Source organism: Sylvia atricapilla, chromosome 4 (assembly GCF_009819655.1).
Source record: "Sylvia atricapilla isolate bSylAtr1 chromosome 4, bSylAtr1.pri, whole genome shotgun sequence".
Classification (NCBI taxonomy): domain Eukaryota; kingdom Metazoa; phylum Chordata; class Aves; order Passeriformes; family Sylviidae; genus Sylvia; species Sylvia atricapilla.
The window spans coordinates 48,737,329-48,749,618 of record NC_089143.1 but is presented as its reverse complement, the minus strand read 5'-3'; the positions used below and the strand labels follow the sequence as shown (position 1 = coordinate 48,749,618).

General features: G+C 36.8%; 2 protein-coding genes across 2 annotated transcripts in view; one reads left to right on the top strand and one right to left on the bottom strand.

The window, feature by feature from the left end:
• Positions 1 to 12,290, top strand: part of NPNT (nephronectin) — a 274,897-nt gene that overhangs the window by 83,677 nt on the left and 178,930 nt on the right. The gene's annotated exons all lie outside the window — the stretch shown is intronic.
• The window catches only part of TBCK (TBC1 domain containing kinase), an 83,304-nt gene that overhangs the window by 11,113 nt on the left and 59,901 nt on the right, over positions 1 to 12,290 (bottom strand). The window contains exons 23-24 of the mRNA XM_066317833.1: positions 3,488 to 3,663; positions 462 to 621 (exon numbers count right to left, since the gene is read on the bottom strand). Of these exons, the coding sequence (XP_066173930.1) occupies positions 462 to 621; positions 3,488 to 3,663 (336 nt within the window). The remainder of the gene's footprint in view (positions 1 to 461; positions 622 to 3,487; positions 3,664 to 12,290) is intronic.

Sequence of the window (12,290 nt, the reverse complement as noted above, 5' to 3'; positions counted from 1 at the left end):
ACTGGGCAATACTTTGTTTCTCACTAGTAGGAATATGAATTATATCTTTTTCCTTTGCACTTCATAACATATCTGTCCCCATCCAACTCAGCCTATGTGTCCTTCCTAACTCCACAAAAAGTAAATGCAAGCCAATTTTGAAAGCTCTTACTCATGCACATTAGAAGTACCAATGTCATTTCTCTGACATGGCAACAATAAAGATTTCAAAGCTGAAGAAGATAATGTTAAGTAATTTCATTTCAAAACGTTAATCTTCTCAGATGTGGACCACTTGAAGGGAAATGTCTTTGTCTAGAAGCAGAAATGAGCAACAACAAAAACACCAGCCCAAATCCTGTCATCATACACAAAATTCTAATCTAAATTTTCCAGACTCTAGCATTTATTTTACTCCTGCCATATGCACGCTATTGATACATCTCTAAGGATAAAAACATACATTACAGCAATATACTTACAGCAGCTGTGCTCTTCACTGCATTGCCTACAATCACCACAACTCTTCCTTTAAAGCTCTGCAGTGTGGCAGTTGCTGGGCACTGGATGAGATCCCCTTCTGCAGTAAATGCTGAGGCAAAAGGGACATTGATGCTGCCAGAAATGTGGCCCCGGTTAAAGCTTAGGAGGATCAGTTAAGGAGGTCTGAAAGGCAAAAAAAACTGTGGTACGTGAATAACTGCAGGATGAACCTGCTCTTCATCCCGGCTGCCATGATACAACCCCATTGGTCTTTTGTGATACAGGATTTTGACAAATCTTATTTACTGTTTACTCATATGGAGAAAAACCTTTTGACACTACATATCTACATATGAAAGAAAGCACGGAATGAAGAGCTGTTTGGTTCAAAAAGAACAGAGCACAGCATTACAGAAAACGATCTGGCCAATTAAATACTTTGTGCTGAAGAGCTAATATCCCCAGTATACCAAATTTCATGGATTTCACTTCAGCTCTAATTGGCTAACAAGAGCCATACACCAATGAGCAGCTGGAGCACCTCTTCTAAAGGCATTTTATGCAAAAAGAATTAAGTACTTAAGATGAGAACCAAAACTAAACAAGGATTATCAGGAAATGTCCTCAAACTTCCTGTCGGCTCCCAAAAGTCCTCTACTATTTTGATCCAAATTGAAATTCTAATGTATATGACCTCAGATACCCAGACAATGAGCACCATATATATTATCTCCAGTCTCACCAAAAGCAAGTGTGTAATGGGTATTGAAAAGCAAACAACTCTGAGACATCAGAGTTAGCTGTCTTTCAGTTTCAGAAGATGATCATTCAATGAGATTTTATAAACAAGTATTGAATGTGAATGTTCCTTAAATAAAAATTAAGTTGGACTACTACTACCACCTAGCTTTTTATGAATTTGAAAATGTACCATAACCTTGACAAAACTCTGAATTACTTTTATAGACTGTACACATGCCTGGAACATTCTCCTTCTCCAGCTATAAGCAAAAACAGCTTTGAAGAGGTAGGAAAGAGCAAAGTTCTGCAAAAATATATACAATGTCAAATATTGAGATTAGTCACTCTACTATTGTACTTGCAGAAAGCTAGTTAAATTTATAATTAAATCCCAGAATTCTACTAAATAAAGAAGTTGCCTTAAATGGAGGTAAGATTTAACTGACTTAGAGTAATACTAGCATTTGTTTCTTATTACTTATGTAACCATTTTAGTGTTATGATTATCATTGTTGTAGTGTGGGAAAAGCATGGTTACATAAAAACATTTGAAAGAACAAAAGGTAATCATGTACCATTCCTTAATGTTGTTAATTTATTTCTATTTTGAATGGGAAAATTATACCCCTCCTTCACTGCTCTGTGCCAATCCCATTTCCCCAACCGCATTTATAACCATGTAACTCCCACTGCTACTCATCAGGTTCTGAAATGGTCATCATTTAGAGAGAAAATAACTTTGGACAAATTTAGCTACTTAAACTACTGAGTACACTTAGAGAAACATGACCTAGTCATTGAAAAAAGTTCTAATTGCTATGACAATTAACAAAAAGGCCAGGATTTTGTGCCATGGACTGAGAGATCATAAATATGCAGCTATAACTTTGCAAACATGAATGGCAGGCTGCCAATATACCTGCTAACATGCCTAATGAAATAAGCCTTGGAAGAATTGCTGGCCAAGTGAAACAGTGCCGTGTGTGTAACAGCTTTTCATTTGAAAGCCTTCTGTTACAAAGCTGTCTACTGGGAAAGATGGCTGGTAGCTTTGAGATTCATTACAAAACAATCCCTCAGCTTTCATGTGGGTCATATTATGAAATATGAAGCATGTTTGGTCCTTGTTGGAAGTCCTCTCATGCTTTTCTCAAAGCAGTATGAAAATAAAGTGAAAGCAAAGTTTAGCCTGACAGATGTACATGGTGAAAAAGACTAAAACCAAAATATACAAAATGATCTTATTTTTTAAACACCTCCCAGTGGTCTGTCACATTTTAAAACATTACAGAAACATACAGTCTGATCCTATTTTTGTTGAAATTTTGGGATAAACAAAAAGCCTGTTTCCTTATTGTGAGAATGAACAGGACACTTACACTTTCTGGTGTAAGTAAAGAATGCATTATTCTTATGGTTTCCCATATATTCACAACTGCTGACAATTTGATAACTTTCTACATACCAGATATTTTCTTCTGCAAATGATATACTAACCAGTACACTCAAGGGCAATTTTACTACCTACCAGGGTGCCTTTTTAATGGCACTTCCTACCTGTTAATACCAGATGGTGGTAGGGTATCAGTCCACTTATTATTTAAAGGGCAGCACATTTTAGTCCACTATAAAATTCATACATACCAAAACATCTTTAGGAAGGACTACACCCCCCGCTTTCAAAATGCAAACAATCCCAGTCCTGCAACTACATTATTTTGGGAAAAAAACAAACCCAAAAAATTAAGACCCTGGTAAAAATATAGTTCCAAACCACCTTTAACTCTTTTCTGATTTTCAGAAAACGATGCTACTAGAGGATCCAAGTTAGGATGGCTACATGGTTGCATTACCTGACATAGCTAGAAGGCACTCAACAGGAATGAATTTTCCATGAAGGGACTGGCAAAGCACATGAGCTATGAACTCTCTCTGTCTCCCTTCCATTTAATTGGAAAGCCCCACACCCGTCCAAAATATTGGTCATATTGAATGGGGAAGGTCTGCTGATAACACTTATTATAAAGAAAAATGTAGGATTAAAGCACTTGTGCTACTGGTACCAAGTGATTTCACCAAACTCACAATTTAAAATGGGAAAAGAAAAAGTACATTTTTCCTGTGCCCTGCCAAAAACCCCCCAGCCTTCAAGTCTTCCACTCCACCTCTACCAGACCCCTCTCTTTCCATTATGTACCATTCTAACACATCAATTTGCAGACAATGAGGAAGTAATTGACACAAGCAGGATTTAGCAAGGCTGGCACCCAGATTTGAAGGATACTCCTCGTTGTTACGGATATCCACCACCAGCAGCTTTGGCTTGCTGGGCTTTGTCTTCTTTACAGGTGTTTTGGAATGACTAGGTCCTGTCAACTCACACAAGTCAATCAGATCTTCTGCTGAAATTCGTGGGGACACCTCTGCCTTCAGATCATCCAACTTGATGGAGTCCCTAGACTTTAAAAAAAAAAATATATATATTAGAGGTGAAAAAATTAGAGATACAGGGTTTTTTTTAACTTATACTTATTTGATCAAGTGTAAACAACCTAGTTAGACGGAAACATATTTTTCTTGTAACTCTGAACTAGTCAGAGTTTAACTATCCATATAAAAAAGCTCCAGAGCAATGCCAAACGCCTGACAACTATAGCTCTATCTTCTGCTAGAAATTGTTAAAATACAAATTTTTTTGACAATCTGTGCAAATCATTTCAGTTTGTGATTTGTTAATGAGTTATTCACTGTGGCTGATGGGCTCACAACATCCACAGAACATTTCTTGCCATCAGAAATTAAGCAAATTGGCTAGAAAACACTTTCTGAAAAGACAAACTGAAAGGTCTCACGACTGGAGCAGAAAAGGTGGCTAGCAACTGGCAGCGTGCCATAGAAACAGCAGGGATGTCTCTGAAAGATACAGAGGTATCTAAACACCAACATTATTACACCCAAAGTCCAAGCACAAATCAGGACATCAGGAATGTAAGATTTATATTATATCTGAAAATACAGTAATTATTTTTTATAATCCAGAAAATTTGTCCTTAGTTTTGTGGGACGGGAGAATTACATATTAAGTTATAAAAATATTCCGGGGACTGTGACAGATTTTATGACACAATACACAACACCACACCCCTGGTTGTGCTCAAGCAACTGCATGATAATACAGTCATCTTATTCCCTCATTTTTCTTGAGAGAATATTCACTGTGAATTATCCCAGAAATGTTCAGAAGTACTAGAATTTCTACACAGCATTCTTAAAGACTATCACCGTAACAAATTTTCTGCTTCTAAAAAATACTGCACTTCTGTTATCTTGTTTCAGATCACAGTAATCATACCAATACATTATTTGCTTATAGCCCATGATTCAAGAAAACAAGGGTAGCACTCTGAAGAAAATTGAGGCAATACTAATTGTTATTATTCTAATTGACTGTTGTTAGCCTTAGTTTGTTTTTTTTAAACATACTAGTTCCTCATCTAATCTAATCGTCTATTTCAAATTCAGGGTATAGCCTAGACAAAACAGAGAGACATAGACCTTTTTTTTTAGTTATGTCCCAGAAAGAAATACCTCTGTTGTAAAGCAAATTACCCAAAGCCCTCAAATTACAAACAAAATCAGTAATTCTACTTCAGAGAATACTACCTCATTGAACCACCTTTTCCATTGTATATAATAATATTCAAAACAGAAGGTACAAATTACCAGTCTTAACACACTCCTTTCAAGTTCAGAAAAATAGAGTCAAGATGCTTTATAATCAAAAAAAGACATGATTTCTGGGTAATTTATGGTTTGTTTCAACAGAATAGTCAATACTCAAGGGAGACCTGTATCTATAAGAAAACCAGTGAGACAGGGCACAGCCAATTCCCAGTTGCTGTCTAATGAGACCTCCCTCCTGAATAACTGAATTTTCCTAGGAGGAGTCCAAGGAAATGAATTGCATTAAAAGGGAGGAGGAAGAAAAAAGTCAGGCTCTTCTCACAAACTTCAGACTTGCCAAAGGAATTGAGCAGTCCCACGTCTAGGGGATTCACAGCAGAGACATTTGCAGATCCAAGAAAAGCAGTAATGTAGAAAAAATACTGCTCACATAAATCCACCCTTGGCTGACACAGCCTAATTTGCCTGGTGACAAAGTGGCAGACATTGTTATACTCTGCTCAGACAACAGCTTCTGCCTCAGGACCATGTTTGGGGAGCAACATCAAGAAGGGAAGGGAAGCAAGTCTGCTGCAAAGAGTTCAGTCCTTGAAGCAGGTTCACATGATTACAGGTAACAGTAAACACTCGGAAAATGAAGTCAGTGAAATTGGCTGAGATGACCTGATTAGTCTTCTGGAGAAACATTTACATTATGTTAGACTCTAATTACAAAACCACTTCCTACTTTTATTTATACAACTCTTGTCTATTCAGTTGTCCCATTCAGCTGATGGGATGAATGCCTCAGGAAAGAATGAAACTAAGAAAGCATGAAGTCTGCAGCAGAAAACAAACCAACCAAAACCCACCTAATCTGATATAAAAACACTTTCTCTTTCTCTAAAAGTACAAAGCCATACAAAGTGTTTTACAGGTACACATTATCTGTCTGGCTAATAGGTTTTAATAACCAGGACAAGCATTCTTTCCCTTTAATTGGGTTGAAGTTAAGGAGAAACACATTCAGCTATGAATTGTACAACCATCTTTGCTTTGACCTAGTATGTCCAGACCTGCCTCAACAACATCTCTATATAGGCTTTGAACAAAACTAAAGTTTCTCAATAGACTTGATTCAGCAATTCTTTCTTTAACAACTTTTTTATCAGACTAATTTATTTCCTTCAAATTGTGAAGTTAAATATAGCCATGCTCTTATAAGATAATTTTGCTAATTACTAAAAAAAAAAAAAATACTACGTCTGCTGTATCTGGTAACAACTATAATTTATCTCAGGCATCTTCTCACAGGAATTTTCTAATGAACTGTCAGTCTACTACAACCTAAACATGGCTAACATCAAGCTGTCAATCCTCCTACCCCATCCTCACACCTTATCTTCATAACCACCATCCTGCTACAGATACTTTGAAACTGCAAGAAACTATTACAGAAACTGGACTAGAGCTGAGGCAGTTCTCCAGGCCATCACATCCACTGAACACACAAATCTTGCAGATTCTTCTGAACCTTTAACACCTTTCCTAGTCTGCACAACAGTGTTGCAGCTGTTGCCTATCACCTCAGTGCCTACTCTCTTTACCTCAGCATGGACAAATAAGAGGAGATGTACAAGATAAAGGCTGAAATCTTAGACAGAAGTCTTCACATTTGTCCGGACTATTTGCTTCCATTCCCTGTTTAGGTTTTTCTATGCCATTGCAGACATTGCTTTCCAGCTGTGAGGAACCAGAAGGAAAAGCAGGTGAAGGAAGGAGGAGGGTTCACTGTAAACCAAATCCTTTAAGTTAGGTTAGCTGTGCTCAGAAAAAGCTTATGGCACTGATAATCTCTTAGTAATTAGTAACAAATATCCAACAAGTTGCGAACAGGGTGTAGTATGCAAATGAGATTTTGATTTCAGCTACATTTAAGTGGTAGGTAGGCATATCCCAGGACAGCTACTTGCAATATCCTGTTGAATTTATCATCTGTTATCTTTTTTGTTTCAAACAAGGAAGGAAGCATAATGATTATCTCACAAGCTAAAGTTCCCATGCTAGTAATACTCTATAGAGAGTACAAACAGGACAAATTAAAAAAAAAAAAAAAAAAAAAAAAAAAGCTAGGATAACCACTGGGAAAAACTTCTAGAAACCTTAAAGGTTTATCACATCTATTTATAAAATGCTTCCTTCTTCCTTTCAACGATCTTCCTGCTGTGATCTATTTACTCTTTTCCAAGGCAGACATGGTACATACTTTCTAAAAAACTCTCTCTCTTAAAAAAGGCAAAAGCTCTACTTTAAGCACAGTGCCAGAAGGTAGTTAAAAGGCCAGTTACAAACTTGTGTTTTAGAGATTGTGTAAGAAATTGTATACTGACAACAGTACTGAAGTTGACAACTGCTCATATACAGAGCATACTCATATACTTGCTGTCATTACTTAGGAAACACAAAAATTATCAGAGAGACACTCAAATTTTCACACATTTTCACACTTGCATGCACAAGTCTACATGTGCTAAGATACTGAGCTTACTACTTAAGTCGCTTTATCTGTTTTCCTGTGAAAAGAAACTTATTTTAGCATATTCTAACTACAAGCACAAATCTGGCTTTAGACTATTCAGCTATAAGCAACTGTTTGTGAGGGAAGCCTGCTTAAATCAGCAGGATGGCAATAGCAGAAAGAGTACCTAAGCTGAACTCTGAGGTCTCTTTGTCACCCAGAAGTTTCTCTGACAACACCTTACATTATTTACTTTCAAAGTGGTTATTCTTCTCACTCCATTAATTTTCAAATAGGCCTGGGAATTGCTAATTCATATGCATTTACTGCTCTTAATAAGAAGAAATAGGCATTAGGAATTTAATTTTTTTTGAATATTAGGAATTAAAGCTGCTTAGCCATTCTCAATTTGGAAGTCAAGTTTCAGAAAGATTAAAGCACTCCAGAATATGAAGCTGGTACAATCACAGCTCCTATCTCTTTTCCCATTAGCCTGTAATCTCAGAGGCATTTCATCATGGCTATTAAATGAAGATATACTTTTTTTTTTTTTTTTTTTTTTTTTTTTTTTTTTTTTTTTTTTTAGAAAATAGCCAAGGATCTTTAGTTCTGCTGAACCCAAATTCAACAGTCCCATCTGATAAACACAGAAGCTATAAAGGAACTTTTAACCTATGGAAAGGATAGCTTTATCTGAGTAGATGCAAGGTTTCTCCCCTTTGTCTTTGAAGCTGGCAAAACTTGCTGCAGTTTATTTAATACACTAGGAACTTCAGCCTAGAAATCAGTATAATTAAAATCTCAGGTTCAAGTAAAATACTCTATTCAAACTATCAAGGTCCTTCATGAAGGAATATGTTTCATGAAAGATGTCATTCCATATTTTCCACACATATTTCTGAAATCAGTGTATGCATGTACACAGAAGTAAGACTACAAAAACAATTTTAAAAAGCTTGTAAGATAATAGTTTAAGCTCTCCAGTCTCCCTCCCCACCATCTTTATTACAATTACTAGCAAAGGGTCTTACAAAAAGGCTTCAGTGTTTTTTGATGTTCAATTTGACTGTTTACAAAGGAGGAACAGCCAAAATTCTAGATTTTAAGAACTCTTTTCTACAATTTTTCAATACTTGAGTGCCAGTGTTCTGTACACAACCTCTCTAGCAAACTGATTCTTACACTTACACTCAGTCCTCTGCAGCCATCATATTCTGCTTCTCATATTTCCTAGTCAAGACACTGGTGCCTACCTTCCCTATGCTCCCTCTCTCCCTCCACTTCCTATTTAAGTTCCCTCCATCTTTGTTTTGCAACGTGTACTCTTCAGTCATTTCAAGCATTTTCAGTCATTTACCACTGTGAAGCCTGTCAAAACATGCTGCTCACGCTCTTCCTTAACTGATGACTATTAAGATGAGTACTGAATTCGAGTAATTGACAAAAATTTTGAGAATATGGTCAGCCAGGCAATTACCTGTATGTGCTTTTCACATAAATCTTGGATTTGTGCACCATTCCACCCTTTTTAGAGACATGGGTTCAAGTTTTGTTGAGCTATATGAAAATCATCATCAACAGAAACATTTATTCCCATAAACCTAAAATGTATTCATTCACATTTGCAGGATGGGCTCCATGACTAAACTTCGGTGCAGGCTCAGATTTACACCCAGTATGGATTCCCTCTTCTACTTATTCTGTCACACACATTTGATAATCAGATTTTCCACTCCTAATAATGTCAGAAGAGAAAATATATATACAAAGCTGTAACACTTTTATTTGTAGATTAAGATGGTGTTGACACCATCACAAAGGCCACCAGACAATTTGTACAAGGCTATGATCTGCAAGAAGACAGTGACAGCATGAGGCAGGGGAGCTGCATTCAGAAAGTCTTCTCTATTCTCCAACTGCACTTCCTAATAAAGTTAGATCACAATGATACTGCATCCTGACTCAAGTGAGGAAACATACAGCACCTAGCCTGGCCTGAGGTGTGATTTAGGATTCCTAAGAAAGGAATCCTAAATTCAAGACTAGCCTAAGGCAGGCTCCTGTAGAGATGTATGTTGAGAAAACGAATAGGGTAGGATAGAAAACTGAGGAGTAGAGGGAAAAGGCACCTTAGGCTGACATAATACATCCCCTTCCCTCATCACGAAAACTGTGTTAATAACACAGTTACACAGCACTGTGCTCTAAGACCTAACTATCACAGCAGCAGTGTACAACACACACAGGAGCTGCTGCAAGCTGGAATTAGAGTTGCTGTGACTGGCAGGAGGTAGCTACAGCTGTGTACCTGGGCATGTTTGTGTGGGAGACAAACCATTAAGACCATTCAGTCTACTTCTCCTCCAGAACTTGACTTCAAAAATTTCTCCCAAACTCCGCTGTTTCTAATGCTACAAGCACACAAATAAAAAAATCTAACACCAAGCGGATAATTCCTCACTGCAGTATCTAATCGTGCTTATCAGAGGCTGAATGAAGCATTAATCTATTTAGATCTGTGCTGGTCCTAAAGCATATTTTAGCACACTCAGTGGGTTATTCTGACTGTTACTTCTCTTCTAAAGTAAATTTACATAAACACTGCACTGCTCTTTCATTTTCCCTTTTTTAGATGCAGGCCACTATTTTTTAAATCAAATGGGGATTGTTTAACAAGGCATGAAATAAAACTGTCACTCAGGAAACTTTAGTTTGGCTTTGGTTGCCAAAAAGACTTATTTCCAGTATAACACTCCCTCTCGAAGATAAACTCAGTCAGTCACAAAATACATGAAAACAAACAAAATAACCACTGTGTCTTCAGTCATCCTGCCAGATTGCAAATCAGGACCACTGGAACCTGAAAAATTACTAAAACATGGAAGTATGTTTTAGTAATTTTCTCTTCAAATCTGATTTTAAAACAATTTTCAGTTTGGGAAAAAAAAATAAAAAATAACATTTTTACAAGATGCAGAGAGAAAGAACCAGCTGGATTTTTTTTTTAATAATTAATTTTACTGGTAATTACCCTTTCCCCTCTGCACATTTGTTAATCAGTTATGGAATCCCAATTGTGGGAGGTCTAAAAAGGTCAAATACACCCAGCTTTCAACTTCAAAGTGTGTATAATCACAAAGCCTTGTGAGGAAGGACTAGTGGACAATCAGTGAATCCAGAACCTGAGCCTAAGGCTGCAGCAGAGAGTGCTCTGGCTGCTCCAACTGCCCCATTTATATTCAAAGCAGATGAACAGACCCCAGGGAGACCTGAAGACCAAGTCTGTGAAAAACAAGCTTACAATCCTTAATGATCTAGAGTGAGTGTCTCACAAACTACAAAAGTCTCATATAAATAGTATTTACATCATTACAAACATACTTTAATTCTGTCTCAACTAAGCAGTACATTTGTTTCAATGAGTTTACATTCAATTTAAATAATTGCAATTTGTATTACAAATTAAAAAAAAAAAAAAAAAACACACACAACATTCATTAGAAACTTTTTAATTAACAATTAACATTAGTCATTTCCAGAGCCTTATATTTTGTATTTTATCCACTCTGGTAATTTAATGCCTCATCTTCTACCAGAAAAAGTCCTAAAACCATAGAAAATACATACAGATTTTCAAAACCAGTCAGGCAAGGTACTATATAAGGCTTCCTTCAAATAATTTAATCTGCAGAACCAAAGTTCTGGAAGCAGAGGTTTCCCTTCACTCCTCACTTCCTGGTAGCTGGCTGCCTGGCTTATGAGTATCAAAAAACCTTTGCAAAGCTAACCAACAAACAGAGAATGTTTTGAAGCTTGCCACAATTCCTCAAGTATTAGCCAGAATGTGATGGGCTTATGACATGCCTAATTAAACAGTGATTTGTTTATTCACTCACAAGAGAGTGACATATAAAGTGCATTTTAACCAACTCGTCTAAAAAATGACAAATAACCTCAGTTTCTCAGTCAAGCTGTTGGCAGCTAAAACCAGAAAAACAGAAGCATCAAAGGCAAATGTAAAATAAATTAGAAGCACTAACTGAGATCCTGATCAGTTAATGCTTTGCGCAATTTGAACTGAAGACAAATTAGAGTAAGAGCTTTCTGTTAAGTGTGAGAACAATAGAAGAGGAAAACAAACCCAAGATCCATACAAAAACAGAAGATAAAAGAAACCTGAAATGGGTCAAGGCAGTCAGAAGAACCTTTAGGCAGAATATACGTAAGAGCTATTATGAATAGCATGAGCATCACACAGGCATTTCTTAGCTTGCACACTGAAACAGAAGTGTTGGTGTTCACTACTGACCATGCCTCTTGCTGAAGAATAAATGGATTTACACACCAGTTATTTTATGGCTTACTATAAACCTAGCCAACATATTTTAGATCAACAAATACTTTGGGGCACACACACACAGGACCTCAGAAGCAAGGGAGTGCTGTTAGATGACAAATAGGCCTGAATTCCCATTGGTAGAAGTCTATCACATAAACTATCCTTAATTATTTGTAAAGGAAAGTTATCATCAGGAACCTTCCCTCATGCTATTTCTGATAAAAACATGTTTTTCATATTTGTGTTGTTTGATCAGGCCATTAAGTCGTGTTGCTGCTTAGGTATTTCTACTACTTCATCAAAAACAAAAAGCTGAACTGGACTTTTGGCATTTAAAACAGTGCAAGGATCAATAATCATCTGGTAGACTTTTCTCCAGCTGAGTATTTTCATTCCACAACATCTCTCAGGAACTCCCACTCTTGATAAGAGAACTGGGAGTAGAAGAACAAAGCAAAGCTGTAATTGTATCAGTCTCTGGATTTTTGAGAATTCACCTGCCATACATGAGCAGATATTGATGCAACATTTTTCTCCTTTTAATTTAGAATTATGAAAGTAGCTGGA